This window comes from Carcharhinus amblyrhynchos, chromosome 15 (assembly GCF_965287045.1).
Source record: "Carcharhinus amblyrhynchos chromosome 15, sCarAmb.v2.hapA, whole genome shotgun sequence".
NCBI lineage: Eukaryota > Metazoa > Chordata > Chondrichthyes > Carcharhiniformes > Carcharhinidae > Carcharhinus > Carcharhinus amblyrhynchos.
The window spans coordinates 37,567,084-37,589,027 of record NC_137338.1 but is presented as its reverse complement, the minus strand read 5'-3'; the positions used below and the strand labels follow the sequence as shown (position 1 = coordinate 37,589,027).

At 49.3% G+C, this 21,944-nt stretch overlaps 1 protein-coding gene across 1 annotated transcript in view; it reads right to left on the bottom strand.

Moving 5' to 3' along the window:
* mao (monoamine oxidase) overlaps positions 1-21,467 on the bottom strand; it is a 160,968-nt gene extending 139,501 nt beyond the window's left edge. Inside the window, exon 1 of the mRNA XM_080203830.1 lies at positions 21,324-21,467. Within this exon, the coding sequence (XP_080059956.1) occupies positions 21,324-21,372 (49 nt within the window). The 5' untranslated portion in view covers positions 21,373-21,467. The remainder of the gene's footprint in view (positions 1-21,323) is intronic.
* Positions 21,468-21,944: the final 477 nt, after the last annotated feature.

Here is a 21,944-nt window from a genome sequence, read left to right as displayed (position 1 = left end):
TCCACTTCAGTAACAAAAATACCAAATAGGTCTCACATTCTGGAATTCCTTTCTAAACAACATCTACTATTCACCTCCCATTTCTCCAATAACATCTTATTAATGGTTTTGATCATTAATTATTATTTGAATGGGTGTAAATTCAGAGAGGTGGTTACTCAACAAGACCATGTGCAGCAGTCACTGAAACAACACAGGTACAGCAGGCTGTAAAGAAGGCAAATAGTATGTTGGCCTTCACAGCAAGAGGATTTGTACAAGAATAGGAATGTGACCTAAGCTGGGAATCAAACCTAGCCCCTGGCACTGTGCAGCAGCAATGCTAACCACTACACCACTGTGCCATGGTGAACCTGTGGAATTCACTACCACAGAAAATAATTGAGGCCAAAAAGTTGTGTGATTTCAAGAAGGAATTGAATATAGTCCTTGGGGCTAAAGGGATCAAGGGATATGGGAGGAAGGCAGGATCAAGATATTGAATTTACTAATCAGCTATGATCATAATAAATGACAGAGCAGGCTCAAATGGCCTACAGTTGCTCCTATTTTCTATTCATGTTTCTAAGTATGTTTCTGTGAGCGTGCTCTGTCATTCAGTGTGAACATGACTCATCCTCTATCTCAACACCATACCCTCCCCATACCCCTTGACACCTTTAAAGTCTAGAAATCTATACATTCCTTTCTTAAATAAATTGAGTGATTTGGCCTCCACATCAGCCTATGGTAGAGAACTCCACAGGTTCACATTCATTCTAGTCCTAAATGGACTATCCTATAATTGATGCATAACAACAATTAAATGAAAGATTAAATGGCAGTAACCCAATTACTGGAAACTTTAATTATTATATGAATAATTACACTAATCACTGGAAAATTATATCGTTTGGAGACTCCAATTTTTCATATCTTCTTCAATGCAGGTTTTTATACTCACTGACTCCGAAATTGGTTGAGGACCAGATCGTATCACTGCCACCAATTATACCTCATCATCACCCGCCATACCACCCTCAACTGTGTTCTCACTACTCACAGTTATCATAGCACTGACAGTGATACTGACCACTCTCTGTATGTCATGAGGTGAGTCTTCAACCAAGGAAAGTATACCAATTCAAACAAAAAGGTCATCCACTGACCCAGAGAGAACCCACGAGTTTCTCATTACCCTTGGTCAAATATTTTTGGGCAACAACTCCCAAGGCTTAAGTCCAGTTTTGTAGTGGGATCGTCTGTGCCAATGTCTACAATTCTGCATTCACGGTATATGGGAAAAGAGATCTGAGGATTGCTGACTGGTTTGAGGCTTATTGCACTGAAATAGTGTCAGTTACAGCAACTAAGAAAAGAGTCCTCATGAACTACTAGCAACCTCCCACAAATAAAACAAAAATGCTCTGGAAGCTGCCAGCAACAAGTCTCAGCAGACTGCTTGGCACTGTGCCAATCTGTATTGATTGAAACTCTGCAACTGCATACATTCTGTTGCTACATCCAGGGATGCAGGAAGGAGCTATGAAGGAATTATAAAACACCAGGCCGGGTAGCAACAAAATGAGCTCCCTTAAAGGCAAAGGCAGCAGTGATCATCACTGAACTTAGCAAGTAGACGGATAAATCAGTGGGGTATTACCTCAAATTCTACGCAATGAAGAATATTGCCACTGAGGAAGTCCTCAGCAGCACTCCAGAGTTTCTTGTCTTGGAGGAGATGAACCACAAACCCACCACAGTAGAGCTCAACATGACAATTTTGTGACTGACCGTCCCGCCAGGAAAATGGTGGCATTCCACCTGCAATCATTAAAAATGGGAAACTGGCATTGCTGCAGCATCTCCATAAGCTTCTGTGTCATTCACAACGACTGCAGCAATTAGCAAGGTATCTCCTTGCTAAGTATGATGGGGAATGTCTTTGCTTGGATAGTCAGATGTTCTTTCCTAGGATAGAAAAGTCAAGTACTAGGGAACATATGTTAAAAGGTGAATGGGGAAAAGTTTAGAGGAGATGTGTGAGGCACTTTTTCTTTTACACGGAGGGTGGTGCATGTCTGGAATGCGCTACCGGGGGAGGTGGTGGGGGCAGGTACGAGAGTGCCATTTAAGGGACAACTAGATGAATACATGAATAGGATGGGAATGGAAGGATACGGACTCCATAAGTGCATACGGTTTCCTTTTAGAATGTAGAACATTACAGCACAGTACAGGCCATTCGGCCTTCGATGTTGTGCCAAGCTATGTCCAATCCTAAGATCAAGCTATCCCCTCCCTATCATTCTGGAGTGCTCCATGTGCCTATCCAATAACCACTTGAAAGTTCCTAAAGTGTCTGACTCCACTATCACAGCAGGCAGTCTATTCCACGCCCCAACCACTCTCTGAGTGAAGAATCTACCTCGGACATCCCTCCTATATCTCCCAACATGAACCTTATAGTTATGCCCCCTAGTAACAGCTGCATCCACCCGAGGAAATAGTCTCTGCACGTCCACTCTATCAATCTCTCTCATCATCTTATAAATCTCTATTAAGTCACCTCTCATCCTCCTCCACTCCAAAGAGAAAAGCCCCAGCTCCCTCAACCTTTCCTCATAAGATCTACCTTCCAAACTAGGCAGCATCCTGGTAAATCTCCTCTGCACTCTCTCCAGTGCTTCCACATCCTTCTTATAGTGAGGTGACCAGAACTGCATACAATATTCCAAATGTGGTCTCACCAACGTCCGGTATAGTTGCAGCATAACCCCACGGCTGTTAAACTCAAACCCCCTGTTAACAAACGCTAACACACTATAAGCCTTCTTCACAGCTCTAACCACTTGAGTGGCAACCTTCAGAGATCTATGGATATGAACCCCAAGATCTCTATTATTCCACATTCCTTAGAACCCTGCCGTTGACCCTGTAATCTGCATTCAAGTTTGTCCTACCAAAATGAATCACCTCACACTCATCAGGGTTAAACTCCATCTGCCACTTTTCGCCCAGCTCTGCATCCTATCAATTTAGGCAGGCATCGTGATCGGCCAAAGGACCTGTTCCTGTGCTGTACTTTTCTTTGTTCTTTGTTTTATTCTTTGTCTTGCTCTGGCCAGATTTCAGTTCCTGGTATCACACACCTGTCCAAAGTCTCATTGCAGTTTCAGAGCTGACGGACTGACAGTCAACAGAAGTTCAGCAATTACAACAGAGTTCCGCAAACAGAATCGACTGCTCTGCATTGCCATTTTAGACCTTATAATAGCCTTCAATCTCATCAGGATCGGATTCTTCAAACTGCTGTGGGAAATAGGGAGCCCTCCTGGGCTCTTGGGTGTCATTTTTTTCTGCACAGTTCCAACAGGTACAATCAGAGGCTGTGATGATCAGCAGCGGGGCAAAGCAGGCACCAGCCTGGCAATATTTCCCTTCTCCTGCTGTAAATGTCAAGTTTAATAGCTCTTACATTGTAGAAGTTAACAAAATAATTTGAAAATATTTTGGAGGACCTAGCTTTGCTGTAAGCTGGGAAATCATTGAAAACCCTCAACAGGTTAGAAAACCTGAAAGAGAAATGACCTAGGAAGAACTGGGTTACAAACTGGGTTATTTGTTCAATGTGAAAAATGTTTAGGTATGCTGGACCTGCAGGGTTAAAATGTTGAGACCTATTAACCAATTTCTGAACTGTGCATATTACTATAATAGGTAATAGTCTGCCTATCAATAAACTGTACAGGTATTTCATAACTTGTGGCTAAAACAAAAATAGCCATATGCTTAAATTGAATAGCCTGAATGCTGAAATTGGCCCTGCACACTTTAACATGACTGTCAAGTGTTAATGGTATTTATCAAATAAATGTTATTTCAAGGTACATGACTGATGAATAAAACAATTTAAAGATTCTTATGTTTGTGATTCTTCAGCTTAGAGATCACAGATTGAGAAATTCTGTATCCAAATCTAGCTGAGCCAATACAATTCAACTACATTTCCAACATATAACAGGAGGGGAGGAAAATTCAGCCTTTCTCCAGAGAAGGTGGTTTTCATTTAACATCGATCAGGCAATATGCTGAGTAAACAAATATTAACAGTGGCAGCAAGTTCAAGATTTAACCAAAGATTAGGAATTGCTTTTGGCAATATCAGTGCACCAGCCTCTAATATGCTTATATTAAAGCTTAGGGTATTAAGTCTAATACAATATAATGTTACTATGACAAAGGCAAGCTATCCTGCCTATAAAAACAGAATAGCAGGGAGCATGGAGGAAGAACAAAGCAGAGAGTCTGTGAGACGGTGAAGGGTCTCCAAATAATGACAACGATTCACTTGTACTTTCAATTTAGTGTGCTGAATTCACTGCTCAAGACATGGGGCCCGATTTTATCAACAATTTGCACCTATTTTCGGGTGCAAAATCATGGTGAAGTTGAGTGTGACGCCTTTATCGCAATCTGCACCCGAGTCCACACAGATCCTGACTTTACCGAGACCCGCAAATGGTGCGGATCTGTTCCACGCCCGAATCGGGCGCAACAATGATTTAAATGCATTAAAATTGAGTTAATGAACTGCCCGCCCAACTCTATCAGCATTTTGCCCTTTACCACCATGTTCGCTGATGCAGGACCGCGCTGTTACAGACCTGCTAAATAAAAGTCTGAGCTCCAGCCTCTGAAGAGGGCCTTCATTGTTTCCAATGGCTCTCTGACTCAGGTCAGTGATGGGGGTGGGGATGGAGGTGGGTCAGATCATTCTCTTGGAGGGGGAGGGGAGGAGGAGGGGAGTGAGGTCAGATCACTGTCTGATGGGAGGAGGGGAGGAGGGGAGTGAGGTCAGATCGCTGTCTGATGGGGGAGAGGGAAGGAGGGGAGTGAGGCCAGATCGCTGTCTGATGGGGGGAGGGAAGGAGGGGAGTGAGGTCAGATCGCTGTCTGATGGGGGGAGAGGAGGGGAGTGAGGTCAGATCGCTGTCTGATGGGGGGAGGGAAGGAGGGGAGTGAGGTCAGATCGCTGTCTGATGGGAGGAGGGGAGTGAGGTCAGATCGCTGTCTGATGGGGGAGAGGGAAGGAGGGGAGTGAGGCCAGATCGCTGTCTGATGGGGGGAGGGAAGGAGGGGAGTGAGGTCAGATCGCTGTCTGATGGGGGAGAGGGAAGGAGGGGAGTGAGGTCAGATCACTGTCTGATGGGGGGAGGGAAGGAGGGGAGTGAGGTCAGATCGCTGTCTGATGGGGGGAGGGAAGGAGGGGAGTGAGGTCAGATCGCTGTCTGATGGGGGGGGGAGAAGGAGGGGAGTGAGGTCAGATCGCTGTCTGATGAGGGGGAGGGAAGGAGGGGAGTGAGGTCAGATCGCTGTCTGATGGGGGGAGGGAAGGAGGGGAGTGAGGTCAGATCGCTGTCTGATGGGGGGAGGGAAGGAGGGGAGTGAGGTCAGATCGCTGTCTGATGGGGGGAGGGAAGGAGGGGAGTGAGGTCAGATCGCTGTCTGATGGGGGGAGGGAAGGAGGGGAGTGAGGTCAGATCGCTGTCTGATGGGGGAGAGGAGGGGAGTGAGGTCAGATCGCTGTCTGATGGGGGGAGGGAAGGAGGGGAGTGAGGTCAGATCGCTGTCTGATGGGGGGAGGGAAGGAGGGGAGTGAGGTCAGATCGCTGTCTGATGGGGGAGAGGAGGGGAGTGAGGTCAGATCGCTGTCTGATGGGGGGAGGGAAGGAGGGGAGTGAGGTCAGATCGCTGTCTGATGGGGGAGAGGAGGGGAGTGAGGTCAGATCGCTGTCTGATGGGGGAGAGGGAAGGAGGGGAGTGAGGTCAGATCGCTGTCTGATGGGGGAGAGGAGGGGAGTGAGGTCAGATCACTGTCTGATGGGGGGGAGGGGAGGAGGGGAGTGAGGTCAGATCGCTGTCTGATGGGGGGTGGGAAGGAGGGGAGTGAGGTCAGATCGCTGTCTGATGGGGGAGAGGAGGGGAGTGAGGTCAGATCGCTGTCTGATGGGGGAGAGGGAAGGAGGGGAGTGAGGTCAGATCGCTGTCTGATGGGGGGTGGGAAGGAGGGGAGTGAGGTCAGATCACTGTCTGATGGGGGGAGGGAAGGAGGGGAGTGAGGTCAGATCGCTGTCTGATGGGGGAGAGGGAAGGAGGGGAGTGAGGTCAGATCGCTGTCTGATGGGGGGAGGGAAGGAGGGGAGTGAGGTCAGATCGCTGTCTGATGGGGGGTGGGAAGGAGGGGAGTGAGGTCAGATCACTGTCTGATGGGGGGAGGGAAGGAGGGGAGTGAGGTCAGATCACTGTCTGATGGGGGGAGGGAAGGAGGGGAGTGAGGTCAGATCACTGTCTGATGGGGGGGAGGGAAGGAGGGGAGTGAGGTCAGATCGCTGTCTGATGGGGGAGAGGGGAGGAGGGGAGTGAGGTCAGATCGCTGTCTGATGGGGGGAGGGAAGGAGGGGAGTGAGGTCAGATCGCTGTCTGATGGGGGGAGGGAAGGAGGGGAGTGAGGTCAGATCGCTGTCTGATGGGGGGAGAGGAGGGGAGTGAGGTCAGATCGCTGTCTGATGGGGGGAGGGAAGGAGGGGAGTGAGGTCAGATCGCTGTCTGATGGGGGAGAGGGAAGGAGGGGAGTGAGGTCAGATCGCTGTCTGATGGGGGAAGAGAAGGAGGGGAGTGAGGTCAGATCGCTGTCTGATGGGGGGAGGGGAGGAGGGGAGTGAGGTCAGATCACTGTCTGATGGGGGGAGGGGAGGAGGGGAGTGAGGTCAGATCGCTGTCTGATGGGGGGAGGGGAGGAGGGGAGTGAGGTCAGATCGCTGTCTGATGGGGGGGAGGGGAGGAGGGGAGTGAGGTCAGATCGCTGTCTGATGGGGGGAGGGGAGGAGGGGAGTGAGGTCAGATCGCTGTCTGATGGGGGGAGGGGAGGAGGGGAGTGAGGTCAGATCGCTGTCTGATGGGGGGAGGGGAGGAGGGGAGTGAGGTCAGATCGCTGTCTGATGGGGGGAGGGGAGGAGGGGAGTGAGGTCAGATCGCTGTCTGATGGGGGGAGGGAAGGAGGGGAGTGAGGTCAGATCGCTGTCTGATGGGGGGGAGAGAAGGAGGGGAGTGAGGTCAGATCACTGTCTGATGGGGGGAGGGGAGGAGGGGAGTGAGGTCAGATCGCTGTCTGATGGGGGGGAGGGGAGGAGGGGAGTGAGGTCAGATCGCTGTCTGATGGGGAGGGAAGGAGGGGAGTGAGGTCAGATCGCTGTCTGATGGGGGGAGGGGAGGAGGGGAGTGAGGTCAGATCGCTGTCTGATGGGGGGGAGGGGAGGAGGGGAGTGAGGTCAGATCGCTGTCTGATGGGGGGGGAGGGAGGCGGGTCAGAAGGATCTCTGGTTCTGGGGGTGGGGGGAGGGATCCGCTGCCAGTCTGCGGGCAATTGGTTAGGTGGAGGAGGGCAGGGTTGGTGATCGGTCTGGGTAGTGGGGGGCTGGATAAGGGGAGCAGTGACATGTGTGTCCCCCTTAACCTCCCCCCATGACCCACACACATCACTGCCCCCCCTTATTCACTCTCCCACTACCCAGACTAATCACCACCCCTGCCCCCCGACCGGAGATCCATCCAGCCACCCCTCCCCAACCCTCCCACACCTCCCCGAGATACACCCTCGCTCCCACTTTTCGATCCCGGGCCACTTTCTCCGCTTTTTGCAATCTGGGAGCAATCTGACATGAACGTGCTTTTCAAATTTTTTTCTAACTGTGCATGTGCAGTTCAGAGCTCCGATCGTTCCAGCCGTGCTAAGAACCGCCCACAGTGCGAATGGGACTGGAGATGGCTGAGAGCGTATGGGGGCACCTGAAAGCAGATTTCTGAGACGGATCTGTACTACGCCCAGAATCGGCACTTAGAATCAATGGTAAGATCAGGCCCATGATCTTTTCTGCATCAGGGAAACCATTCACAGACTTGGTGTCTGCTTTGCGGAACGGCTCCACTCATGACCCTGAGCTTCCTGTCACTTACACTTCACTTTGCTCTCGCTCTCTCTCCTCAACCAGCCACAATGTTCCAATGAAGCTCAATGCAAGCTTGAGGAGCAGCACCTCTTTGACATTCTACAGCCTTCTGGACCCAATGCGTGGCTCAAAGATTAGCATGGGAGAAATGAGCTTTGATTGAGGGGCACTGGCAACAGTACTGGGGAAAATGGAAGCTGTACTGTTGGAACATAAGAACATAAGAAATAGGAGCAGGAGTAGGCCATCTAGCCCTTTGAGCCTGCCCCGCCATTCAATAAGATGGTCTTCACTTAAACCATGCTGAGACAAGTCCCCTGCTGAGTTGTATATCTAGGGCAGTACAGAGAGCTTTAAACTAAATAGTGGGGTTGAGGGATCAAGTTTGGGAACATGTGATACATTAATTTGTGAAGACAAGGCAAGAGAGCAAGGTAGCAATAAGGGGAATGATGATCAGAATGTGGCAGGAAGGGACAGAACGCACCAACGGATAAGGCTCGAGGTTTCAAAATTAATAAAAAGACAGAACTAAAGGCTCTGTATCTTAATGCATATAACACTCAGAACAAAACAAATGAACAAATAGAAATAAAATATGTTGTGTGAAGAGATAGCCATTACAAAGGAATCTGAGACCTGGATATTCAAGGTAACATTTACAAAAGACAGGCAGCTAGGAAAAGGTGGAGGGGTAGTTCTGTTAATAAAGGATGACATTGGTACAATAAAGATAGATTATCTTAGTTCTGGAATTCAAGGTGTAGAATCAGTAGAATCTTGTGCGAGTTGTTTATAGGCCCCCTTATAGTAATCACACTGTCGGACACAGTATACAGGGAAAAATAATGAGAGCTTGTGAGAAGGGTGATAATCATAGGTATTTCCAATCTACATGTAGATTGGATGAGTCAGATTGACAAAAGTAGCCTGGATGCAGAGCTCCTAAAATGGTTTTGGGACATTTTCTCAGAGCAACACTTTCTAGAGTCAACCAGAGAGCAAGCTATCTGAGATCTGGTAATGTGCACTGAGGATTAATAACCTCATGGCGAAGGCACTCCTAGGCAACAGTGATCCTAGTTGAATTTCACATTCAGCTTGTGGGAAAGAAGAGTGGATTCCAGATGAGTACTTGAACTTATATAAGGCCAATTATGTGGACATGAGCACAGGGGTAGTTGAAGTGAACAGGGAAATTAGGTTGAGAGATAAGTCAGTAGAGATACAGTAGCAGACATTAAAGGATACATTTCAGAATACTCAGAAAAAATACATTCCATTGAGAAAGTCTCTAAGTGAAAGATCATGGCTAATGAGGGACGTTAAGGATAGTGGGTGTGGGGGGGGATTCACTGACTTCATCAGATGGCCAGTGGGAATCCCGATACTCTGCTGAATGGGATGTCGGCCAAAAATTGGGATTCCCACTGGGTGTGAGAGCTATCGAGGTTCACCCAACCCACCAGTCTTGATTGGATTCCTGCCCATAGCTGGCAGCAATCTGAGTATTATGTAAACCTGATCATTGTAGTACAGTTAGTAGGCTTGATGGCCCACCCACCCCTATCCATTCACCAACCACCCACCCCCATCCATTCACCAACCACCCACCCCCATCCATTCACCAACCACCCACCCCCATCCATTCACCAACCACCCACCCCCATCCATTCACCAACCACCCACCCCCATCCATTCACCAACCACCCACCCCCATCCATTCACCAACCACCCACCCCCATCCATTCACCAACCACCCACCCCCATCCATTCACCAACCACCCACCCCCATCCATTCACCAACCACCCACCCCCATCCATTCACCAACCACCCACCCCCATCCATTCACCAACCACCCACCCCCATCCATTCACCAACCACCCACCCCCATCCATTCACCAACCACCCACCCCCATCCATTCACCAACCACCCACCCCCATCCATTCACCAACCACCCACCCCCATCCATTCACCAACCACCCACCCCCATCCATTCACCAACCACCCACCCCCATCCATTTACCAACCCTCCCAATCACCAACTCCCCTCCAATTCACCATCCACCACCAACTCCCCCCCACCCCGTTAAGGGGTGTCGTTAAGGGGGAGCGGGGGGTATAAAAAAGGGGTAGCAGCATACAGCGGGCAGCGTCGGGAGCGGGCAGCGGAGTGAGTGGGAACTGAGTGAGAAGGGCTTTGGCTCGCTGGGCTTAGGAGAGAGCAGGCTTAGAGAAGGTGAGTGACAGATTTCTACCTTTGGGCACTTACAGGAGGTTGGGACATGGTAGGGAACATAGGGAGGAATGTAAGTTGTGTCAGGTGCCACATGTGGGAGTTCCTGGTGGTGTCACGTGTCCCCAAGGTCCACATCTGCAGTAAATGTTTAGAACTGCAGCGCTTGAGGGCCCGGGTCAGGCAACTCGAGGGGCGTCTGGAAGATGCGTTTCTAGTCAGGGAGAATGAGGAGATAATGGCTGGGAATCATGAGCAGGAGGAGGTCTCAAGGGCTGAAGAGAAGGGAGGATGGACGACTGTTAGGAGGGGAAAGAGGAAGAAGAAGAGTAGTCAGGGTCCCCCGGCCTCCCCAGAGGCCCCCCAAGGTTCGTCGACAGGGGCACAGAAAGATAGGCAGGAGGAGGAGACTGACTTAGAGGGACAGAAGGGGGCTGGCAAGGTGATAGTGGTAGGGGACGGGAGGGTCAGAGGTATCGATAGGAGGTTCTGTGGACAGAGGCGTGACTCCAGGATGGTGGTCTGCCTCCCTGGAGCAGGGGTAAAGGATGTAACGGACAGGGTAGAGGGAATTTTGAAAGGGGAGGGGGCACAGGCTGAGGTCATAGTACATGTAGGGGAGGGGGACATAGGAAGGAGGAGTAGGGTAGAGGTCCATAGGCAATTTAGGGAGTTGGGGGCCAAACTAAAGAGTAGGACCTCCAGGATGGCACTCTCTGGGTTGTTGCCCAGTACCAGCAGGGCAAAGAATGACGAGATCATGCAGCTGAATGCATGGTTGAGGGATTGGTGTAGGGTAGAGGGCTTTACTTTTATGGATCACTGGGAGGTGTTTAGGAGAGAAGGGCAATTGTACAGGAGGGGTGGGGAGAATTTGAACGGGAGGGGAACTAGTGTCTTAGCGGGGAGGTTAGCTGGGGTGTTTATGAAGGGTTTAAACTAATATGGAGGGGGGATGGGGAGGTGGCTGGGAGAGAGTCAGGTGAAAGGAAAAGTATCAGGGAGAAGGAGGTTCCGAGGGACACTTGTGGGTTGAACTGTGTCTGTTTCAATGCGAGGAGTGTGACAGGAAAAACGGATGAGCTTAGGGCCTTGATGTTTGTGAGGAGGTTAGATGTGGTGGCTGTAACGGAGACGTGGTTACGGGAAGGGCAGGACTGGCAGCTGAATGTTCCTGGGTATGAGTGTTTTAGGTGTGACAGAGGAGGGTTGGAGAGAGGTGGAGGGGTGGCGCTGTTAGTCAAGGAAAGCATCACAGCAGTGCAGAGGGAGGACAATATAGAAGAGACAGGGATTGAGTCGCTGTGGGTGGAGTTGAGGAATAAAAAGGGAGGGATTACATTGCTAGGGGTGTATTATAGGCCACCCAACAGCCCGAGGTCAGTGGAGGAAGGCATTTGCAGGGGCATTTTGGATAGGTGCAGGAAGAATAGGGTGGTTGTAGTGGGTGACTTTAATCTTCCTGGAGTGAATTGGAGGGGGCCTAGAGCTGGGGGTACGGAGGGTGAGGAGTTTGTGAAATGTGTTTTGGAAGGGTCTCTAGAGCAGTATGTAACTAGCCCGACTAGGGGAGGGTCTATACTGGATTTAGTGTTGGGTAATGAGCCGGAGCAGGTGGGAGAGGTAGAGGTAGGCAAACATGTGGCTAACAGTGACCACAAGTCCGTCTACTTTAGGATAAAAATGGAAAGGGACGAGTGCCAGCCGAACGGGAGGGTGCTGAACTGGGGAAAGGCGAACTATGGCAGGATTAGGAGGGAGCTGAAGGACACTGATTGGGAGGGACTGTTAGCTGGCAAGTCCACGGTTGGCAAGTGGGAGGCTTTTAAGGGCAAAATGAAATGGTTGCAGGGGAGGTATGTTCCGGTTAAGCGGAAGGATGGGAAAGGTAGGATTAGAGAGCTGCGGATTACAGGGGGTATTGAAGACTTGGTCAGGAAGAAGAGGGAGGCGTATGTTAGGCCGAAACGACTGGGTACGGAGAGTGCACTGGAGGAATATAGAGAGAGTAGGAGGGAGCTAAAAAGGGGAATTAGAAGGGCGAAGAGAGGGCATGAAATGGCTTTGGCTGGTAGGATTAAGGAAAATCCAAAGGCATTTTATTCCTATATTACGAGCAAGAGAGTAGTTAGAGGGAAAATTGGTCCTCTTAGGGACAAAAGTGGGGAGATATGTATTGAGTCGGAGGGAATGGGGGAGATCCTGAATGAATACTTTGCGTCGGTATTCACGAAGGAGAGGGGTTCAGAATCGTGCGGTCTGTTAGAGGGAGCTGAGGATCAGCTGCAGGAAATATCTATTACGAGGGAGGAAGTGCTAGGGCTTTTAGGTAGCGTAAGGACGGATAAAGCTCCGGGGCCTGATGGTATTTATCCCAGGCTGCTTAGGGAGGTGAAAGATGAAATTGCTGGGCCTCTGGCGCAAATCTTTGTCTCTTCTTTGGACACAGGTGAGGTCCCAGAAGACTGGAGGGTAGCAAATGTGGTACCGCTGTTCAAAAAAGGTAGCAGGGATAACCCTGGAAATTATAGGCCGGTGAGTTTGACATCGGTGGTAGGGAAATTAATGGAAAAAGTACTTAGGGGTAGGATGTATGAGCATTTGGAGCGTTGCGGTCTGATTGGGGATACGCAACATGGCTTTGTTAGAGGGAGGTCTTGCCTTACGAATCTGGTAGAATTCTTTGAGGAGGTGACAAAAACGGTTGGCGATGGGAGAGCCGTTGATGTCATCTATATGGATTTCAGTAAGGCGTTTGACAAAGTCCCTCATGGTAGGCTGGTAGAAAAGGTTAAGGCGCATGGGATACGAGGTCAGGTAGCTAGGTGGATTGAGAACTGGCTGGGTAATAGGAGACAGAGGGTAGTTGTGGAGGGGACTTTATCTGGCTGGAGGCCAGTGACCAGTGGTCAGTACTGGGACCTCTCCTCTTTGTAGTCTACATAAATGACTTGGAAGAGAGCGTAGGTGGTGTGATCAGCAAGTTTGCTGATGACACCAAGATGGCAGGGTTGGCGGGTACCGAAGTGGATTGTGAGGTGATACAACAGGATATAGATAGGTTGGTGCATTGGGCAGATAGGTGGCAGATGGAATTTAATCCTGACAAATGCGAGGTGATGCATTTTGGAAGGAATAATGTAGAGAGGAGCTATGTGATTAAAGGTAGACAAATTAGGAGTATAGAAATACAGAGGGACCTGGGAGTGCAGGTTCACAAATCCATGAAGGTTGCAACACAAGTGGAGAATGTTGTCAGGAAGGCTTATGGAATGCTAGCCTTTATAGGAAGGGGTATAGAGTTTAAAAGCTGCCGTCTAATGCTTCAGTTGTATAGAACGTTGGTTAGACCGCATTTGGAGTACTGGGTCCAGTTCTGGTCACCTTACTACCGGAAGGACGTGGAGGCTCTGGAAAGGGTGCAGAGGAGGTTTACCAGGATGTTGCCTGGCATGGAGGGGCTGGGTTACGAGGAAAGGTTGGAGAAACTGGGACTGTTCTCCTTGGAAAGACGGAGATTGAGGGGGGACATGATAGAGGTATATAAGATACTGAAGGGAATAGACAGAGTCAATAGTAAGAGACTGCTCCCTAGATTGGTTACAAATACAAGAGGTCATGATTTAAGGGTGAGGGGGGAGAGGTATAATTTGGATATGAGAGGAAGGTTCTTTACACAGAGAGTTGTGGGGGTATGGAACGCGCTACCGAGTAGGGTGGTGGAGGCGGGAACGTTGGACTCGTTTAAGGTTCAGTTAGATAGGCACATGAGTGAAACGAGGATGGAGGGTTATGGTAGGGGTTATTGAATAAGGGTTAGAACCTCGGGAGACACCGGAAAGGCAGGCTTGTGATTAACATTTTTGTCTTTTATTCCGCAGGTGGAGGTCCACCTCGTTGTCAAACGAGGGGCATGCACACGGTGGGTCGTGCGTGGGCTGCTCTTGGAGGTTCTGGGAGTGGCCTAGTACTTCGTGCCGGTGTGTGTGCTTGATCCTGGACCAGTAGACGGGCGCCGCAACAGCTCAGTGACTATCACTGCTGGCTGTGCAGATACATGGATTTGGGCCTGTGTCTGTGGGAGTTTGCGCATTCTCCCTGTGGTTGCGTGGGTTTCCACCGGGCGCTCCGGTTTCCTCCCACACCCCAAAGATGTGCTCTTAGGCTGATTGGTTTTACCAAATTGACACTATTCTCCCCTGAATCTGGCTAAGTCAGGGGTTCTATTCGTAGACATGCAGGGTAGAATAGGTGTAGGATGATGCAGCGGCGCGGGCTTGGTGGGCCGAAGGGCCTGTTTCCCGTGCTGGGTTGTTCTTTGTTCTTTGTTTGTACCCCCATCCCTCTGCCATTCACGTGCCTCTCCAGCAGAACATACAATTGGAGCTGGTCATGACCAGAGTAGACCTTGTGACTGGTGTGCTGGATGCACCATGAGTGTGTTAAAGGAGATATGCAGTGACCATTTTTCCCTCTGCCACTGCCAGGCTGCAGAGAAAGGGTCCCCCAAGAATCCTGGTAGTTGGGTGGGCTCAGGCTGGGGGCAAGCGGTTGACCTGACCACTCTGTCCCAGGATGGGGGTCTCAGGGGCTGGACAGCCCCTTCTAGCCCTGGCACGTCTGAAGATGACATCCGACACGGTGATTTCAGGCAGCCCAGTGATTAACATCTTCATTCCAGTCTGTCAGCTGTGAAATGTGAAGAGGTCTGAGCAGTGGTGGGGCGGGGGATGCCCCTCCTGCGGGATGGCAGTGCTCCCCTGGTCAGTGGGGCACCATGTAGGTTTTTTGGTGGTGGTGGAATCTGTGAACAGCTGGGTTGGCCGGTGTGAACTGCAGGATGAGGACATTTACAGCTTGTGGTGGGGCAATCCCAAGTGACAGACACTCCTAGCACCAGCACAATTCACTGCTGTTTTCACACCAGCTTTTAACCTGATAACAGGTGAATGATGGCCAGCATTAAATAGAAATTAAAAGTGCAGAACATCAAAAGCATTTGAATAAAGAGCAGCAGCAGGTCATGGGGTCTTTAGCTCAGGGTTGACCTGATTTTGGGCACAACTCCTCATTCCTGCCTATGGGCCTCTATTTTGCAACATCCTGTTCCTAAAAAATCCCAAAAAGGTATTGGACAAAACGTGGCCAATCCCACAAGGCATTCCTTTAAATACTCACGTATAAAGTTTTGTGACTGATCTTCCTCTATTTTCCTCAACCAGTAATCGACGTGCATGAAAATATTTATTTTATTTTCGAACAGCAGCCCCAGGGAACTCACTTTTTGCATTGCGAAGGCCATCTGTAAATTGCTTTGTTATCACAGGAAATTAGTAATTTGATATCTTTGCTATCTATACTTTCACATCTTCACTATCGACTTGATATGATGTCGCCTCTGGGATCTTAAATGGTGCCAACTTTTTTTAAACTAGCCGCTGTGAATATATATTTGGCAAAATGTTTGTGATGTTGTCCACTATCCTAACCTCATTTTTTATTGTTGTTCAACAATTACTCAGCCCGCTTTCCTTGCTTTCTGTTTATCTTGGTTCATTGTTCTTGAAATATAAAGCTGGACATAGCACAATCTCTTTTTGTCCTCATTTCCCACATTAATCCCATCGTTGCTCTCCTATTTCATGTTAAATTTATAAGGATTTGACCTAAAGGAACTCACTGCTTATGTTTAAAATTAATACTCTCTCTAGATCACTGTATTCTATCGAGATGCACCTGGTTCATGATCCATGAATATTTGAAGAACTCAGTTGGCAGATTACCAATATCTAAAGGAAGGGAAAATTACCATGAATGGCTTTAAATGACAAGCAGCAGGAGCAGCAACTTGTCAAGTTGTCAGTTCCAGTATTTCCTGGTGCAGATCTGCTTCATGCAAACGTAGTTTACGCGCCACAATAGTGACCTGTGCTATAAAATTCAGATCTGTGCAGTTGGGAGTCAGATTAAAATTTAACACTAGCTGGCCGGGTTTCAGGGTTTGGAAAACTCAGCAGCAGAGTGGAGGTGGGAGCAGTTGGATCAGGCAGGCGACTGCTTTTCATAGCAATGCATCTGGTGCAGGCACAGCAGGATTGCTGACAGCAGCCCCTCAGGCGAACTGTCTGCAGGTCACAAGCTCTCCTTGCTATTATGATCAGATGAGTCCTAAGGCAGCACAATAGCACAGTGGCGAGCACTGCTGCCTCACAGCACTAGGGACCCAGGTTCGATTCCTGGCTTGGGTCACTGTCTATGCGGAGTCTGCATGTGCTCCCCGTGTCTGCGTGGGTTTCTTCCAGGTGATCTGGTTTCCTCCCACAGTTTGAAAGGCATGCTGGTTAGGTGCATTGGCCAAGCTAAGTTCTCCCTTGGTGAGAACAGGCACCAGAGTGTGGCAACTATGAGAATTTTCACAGTAACTTCACTGCAGTGTTAATGTAAGCCTTACTTGTGACACTAATACATAAAACCTTTCCCCAACTCCCAACTAATGTCAGTTACATGAGGTGGAAGAATGGAAGTTGAGTGGACAGTTGTTTACTGGGAATGAAGACAAGAAAACAGGAGGAGGCTTATGAACAAATGAGTAGCACTGCTGCTTCACAGCTCCAGGGACCTGCATTCGAATCCCGGCTCAGGTCACTGTATGTGTGGAGTCTGCACGTTCTCCTCATGTCTGCGTGGGTTTCCTCCGGGTACTCCAGTTTCCTCCCACAGTCCAAAGATGTGCAGGTTAGGTTGATTGGCCACGCTAAAATTGCCCCTTAGTGTAGTGGGATGTGTAGGTTAGAGGGATTAGCAGGTAAAATGTGGGGACAGGGCCTGGGTGGGCTTGTGGTCAGTGCGGACTCGATGGGCTGAAGGGCCTGTTTCTGCACTGTAGGGTTCTATGATTCTATGAAATTGGACTCAGATGGGGCATGAGGAGAGATAAAATAAAAATTAGTGAGGAAGACACAGGTTCAGAGAGAAGGCTAAAGGGAATCTAATTGGAAATTTTGCTTAGTGGGCAAGAGGAAGGATATGGGATTAAACAGAAGGTGCAAGCATTTAATTTTCCTTAAGAATGAGAATAGGTTTTATTTATTCCTCCGGCAAGCCTGTTTTTTAAAGAAAGCAGATGCAAACGCATAGAAATCTCTATATGTGGACCAGTTATCAATAATTAGCCCCTGGTTCATATGTTTTAGAATATATTTCTTAGTCTTAGGAATACAGCTCTTGAGTTGAAGGATTAATGTAGATAAATCATAGAATCCCTACAGTGCAGAAGGGGACCATTCGGCCCATCAAGTCTGCACCAATTCTCCAGCTGAGGGTCCCAACCAGGCCCTCTCCCCCACCCTATCCCACACATCTACCATGGTTAATCCATCTAACCTACACATCCTGGGACATTAAGGGGTAATTCAGCATGGCTAATCGATCTAACCTGCACATCTTTGGACTGTGGGAGAAAACCAGAGCACCTGGAGGAAACTCACGCAGACTTAGGGAGAATGTACAAACACTACAGAGACACCCGAGGCTGGAATCAAACTCAGATCCCTGGTGCTGTGAGACAGCAGTGCCAACCACTGTGCTACCGTGCTGCCCACTGGCACATAGGAATACAGGATCTAAGAAGAGGAGTAGGCCATTCAGCCCTCACTCCACTATTCAATAAGCTGATCTGATTGTGGTCTCATTTCCACATCCTCCAGATTTCTGCTATCTATTTCAATAAGATCTCCTCTCGTTATTCAAAATGGGATGTCCAACGGCGTGCTAGGCTGTTGGCTTCCCTGCCTACTTAGGTTCACCCCAACCCCGCCACCAGCCCAAATCTCCCAGCTATCAGAAGATCTCAATGACAAACTCACCCAAAAAACAGCTGTGGAACACTCCCATTTTCAGACTTTTTTGACACACCAGGTGGGCAGTGCCAATGTGCCCAGTGGCCCTTGCTGAGGTGCTAGGCTGGCACTGCCCAAGGGGCAAGCCCCTTATTCTTGACCTCCCCAGGGGCCTCAATTGCCTCTGGTTCTAACGGTGAGGCAACATGACTGTTCCCCGTTCATGGGAGCAGGTGCTTTCCTCACCGAATAGAAGTAATTTATTTAGCCTCTCGCCGGAAATCTGGTGTCTGTAAGGTCGCAAGAGCTGAAAAATCGGGCACGATCCTGATTTCTCGGCTCTTGCGCAATTTTACCAATTTTCACTCTGCTCATCGAAGGACGGGGCAAACTGGTAAAATCACAGCCAGGGAGCACAATCTTACCTCCTCGTCATGCCTGTTGATCAGCATGGCAAGGTGGGAAATTAGCATGTGATTTTTTTTTAAAAATAACAATGGGCACCAAACGCTTTACTATCTTCCCAGCCCCTTTTTACTGGCATGAACCATGAACATCGGCGTGAAGCTAATTAGCATGCATTTGAATGGATTACAATATCATTAGCGAAGTCAACACATACACTTCCCTTCTCCTGGATGCTTCCCACCTCTCCAGTAAGACGTGATACCGGCACAAATCCTTACTGTTCTATTAACTGTGGGTCAGATGAAGGGGAGTGAGGGGGTGAGTACCACTAAGCAGCAACCTCTGGGGTGCAAGGGGAAGAGGAGGAGGTCTCAGCCTCTGCCATGGTGCAGGTTGGGATGGGGGTCTTGCATGGGTACAGGGGTTTGGCCATGCCAGTATGGGGGTGCTCAGATCAGATGTCACTCTTTGGCTTGGGGCTCGTGTTCTGTGCATTCCCCCTGGCCACTGTGACTCTCACCACCTTTTATATGAGGAACCCAGCCCCACAAATGGTTTCCCTGCCATCTGTCTGCTGGACAGGCTCTATGGCCTACTGCTGACATTCCATCCCAGGGCCCACTAACAGTGACAGGAACCAAGTTTGGCAGCTGTTACCCCACTCACCGGAGCTCTACAGGTGTTAACACAGCACCTTATACTGCCTGGACTCTGCAGCATGCCCTACAATGATAATTTGTCGCATGAAAGGCATGAGGGAGCTACTTGACTATCTGTCTGAACTGCTTGCCATTCCTGAAAGTCACTGCACCAAATCTGCAAATGGATGAACCCATGTCTATGTGCAAGGGTTTCCAAAGGGCACCCCCCTGCCTTGGGGACCCCTCCCTCCCTCCTTATGCTCCCTGTGTCCACCTTGGCCAAGATTTGGGAATGGTCAGCAGCCCATTGAGGTGGTACATGGTACCAGGAATGGTGTCAGATGGACAGCACCCAGGCCAATAGACCTGGCAATGATTCTCATGCCTGCTGAGGAGGGGAAGGGAGATGTTCGCCCGCTGCAAGGCCAAATGCAAGCAGAAGGGCAGGGGACTACTGACCAGAGGCAGGACACAGCTGCCCATAGGCCCAAGAGGGGGTCCAGGGGACAGCAGAGATGGAGACAGAGGGTGTACAGGACCCACTTGTCCTCCGAAGGGCTGCTGGATGCTGTGCACCATGGCAGACTGTGTCTCAACAAGGAGACAGTGTGGCACCTTTGACAGGTCCTCGGAGACCTGGTATCTCGTGGGACAAGAGGACACCTGCTCCCATTGGCAGTGAAGGTCACAATGGTCCTCAACTTCTTTACCACCGGGTCCTTTCAGGCATCCAGCAGAGAACGGTGCAGCATCTGGTAGCTCTCCATGCACAAGAGTATCCATATACTTCTATGGTATTGAAATTGATATTGGCTTTGCAATTTCCACTCCATGGAAAACCAGTCTGGAGCTAAGGGACTTGCAAGTTATTCCAAACAGCATAATTTCCAGAGCTCACATGACTCCGGCATGGCTGTTAGGCTCCATCATGGACAGAACTAAACTGCTACATTCAATCCCCTGCACATTAATAATCCAACAATCAGAACACATAATTAGATTTGCTGCTATGTCCTCAACTAGGATAGAATCTGCCTTCATTCTGCAACCATTGTATTTTACAATACAAGATCTCCAATGACACTGCAATGCTTGCTGTAAGGACTGAAAGAACCTTTGACCACCAACTCATGTCAGTCCATACTAATTAAGGGAACAGAAGTGAAATTGTGCTTGTTGAAAGTTTGTTTGGGCTAGATCCTATGAAAACATTTCCAAAGACAGAAAGACAGGTATTTGGGCCACCGCACAGCGTGAATACATTGTGGCGAGACAGTCGCACACAGGGGATATACTTGGAAGGGAACATTAGTTTGTATAGTTCTGACATCAGAAGCTAAATCATAATCTTGCTGATGAGTTTTGGTCATGACTGCAGAGGTTACATTGCTAGGTTCTATTTACACACTGCTAGATTTTGCTTTGAATAGCCTGTTGATTGTGGAAGTCGTCTCCAACTCTACGGTGAAACCAACGTAACTGGATTAAAAAATGCAACTCAGCAAACAGTCCATTCGGTCCTCAACCCCTCCCTCCACTGAATACCATTACAATACAGGATATCAATGCGAAGCAATGAACAAGGCTGTGCGGTTTACAAAAAAAACAAATTGAATATTGATCTTCTGGTATTGAAACTGATAGTGGCTTTGCGGTTTAGTGCGAATCAAAAGCGATGAAAGCTCAGAAATAGCGCTGCATGTTGATTGCACAACCCCTCTCAACAAGGGCCGCATTGTAAAACCTAGAACTAATAATAAAAGGCACACAAGACAATCTGACATGTTAATCCCCAGTGTACAGCTGGGTTAGAACCAATAATGACACACTGAGTGTCTGTATACAATGCAGTGGCTGGGGAGTTTGCTGGTCGCTATTTTTAAGAGTGAGGTCTATATAAACACTGCTCGCCCAGAGCAGACTGGGGGGGGGAATGAAAAACAAAATGTTAAAGCAGCGGGATGCTGGATCCATCCGCACCGCAGCAGCTTCTGGCCAAATTCCACCCTCTCCAAGCACAGGAGGAATTTGACAGCTTAATCTCAGCCTTCGTTTGTAAATTCAATACCGGCAAAGCCATGGAATTAACCGATATTCCCACTGCACTTCCTTCCACATCTATTCTTCACTGGAGCCGTTTGCAATTTTGTTTTTAGCCTAATGTGGGTTTTTTTATATAGCCAAGAGGGTTGAGTCAAGTTGAGACTGACCTGAGATGCCGCCGCCGATGATAATCACATCACATTTTTCGCTTGTCATGTTGCCGCCAGTTCTCAAGCTCCGTCCCTTCTGCCAGCACTCAACCGAGTAGCAGCGGCGGCAGCGGCCGCGCTGGGTTATAAACACCAGGGAGGTCCCCACCGTGCAGCTCCGCCTCTGAGATCACTGCGGCCCCCACCGTGCAGCTCCGCCTCTGAGATCACTGCGGCCCCCACCGTGCAGCTCCGCCTCTGGAATCACTGCGGGGCCCCACCGTGCAGTTCCGCCTCTGGGATCGCTGCGGGCCTCACCGTGCAGCTCTACCTCTGAGATTACTGCGGCCCTACCGTGCAGCTCTGCCTCTGGGATGATTCCCTGTGGTCTCAGCGTGCAGCTCCACCTCTGGGATCGTCACTCTGTAAAAAGTCTGCCAACACCAGGTTTTAGTCCAACCTATTTATTTGATAATATACTCACAAGCTTTCGGGTTAGCCCCTTCGTCAGGTGAATGGAGAGTTCTGGCCTCAGACAGAGCATATAAAGCACAGACAGTTTAGAGATTACTGATTAGAATGCGAATCCTTACACCTAACCTGCTGTTCAAGACCTGAAGTGGCCGACAATGTGAGTGG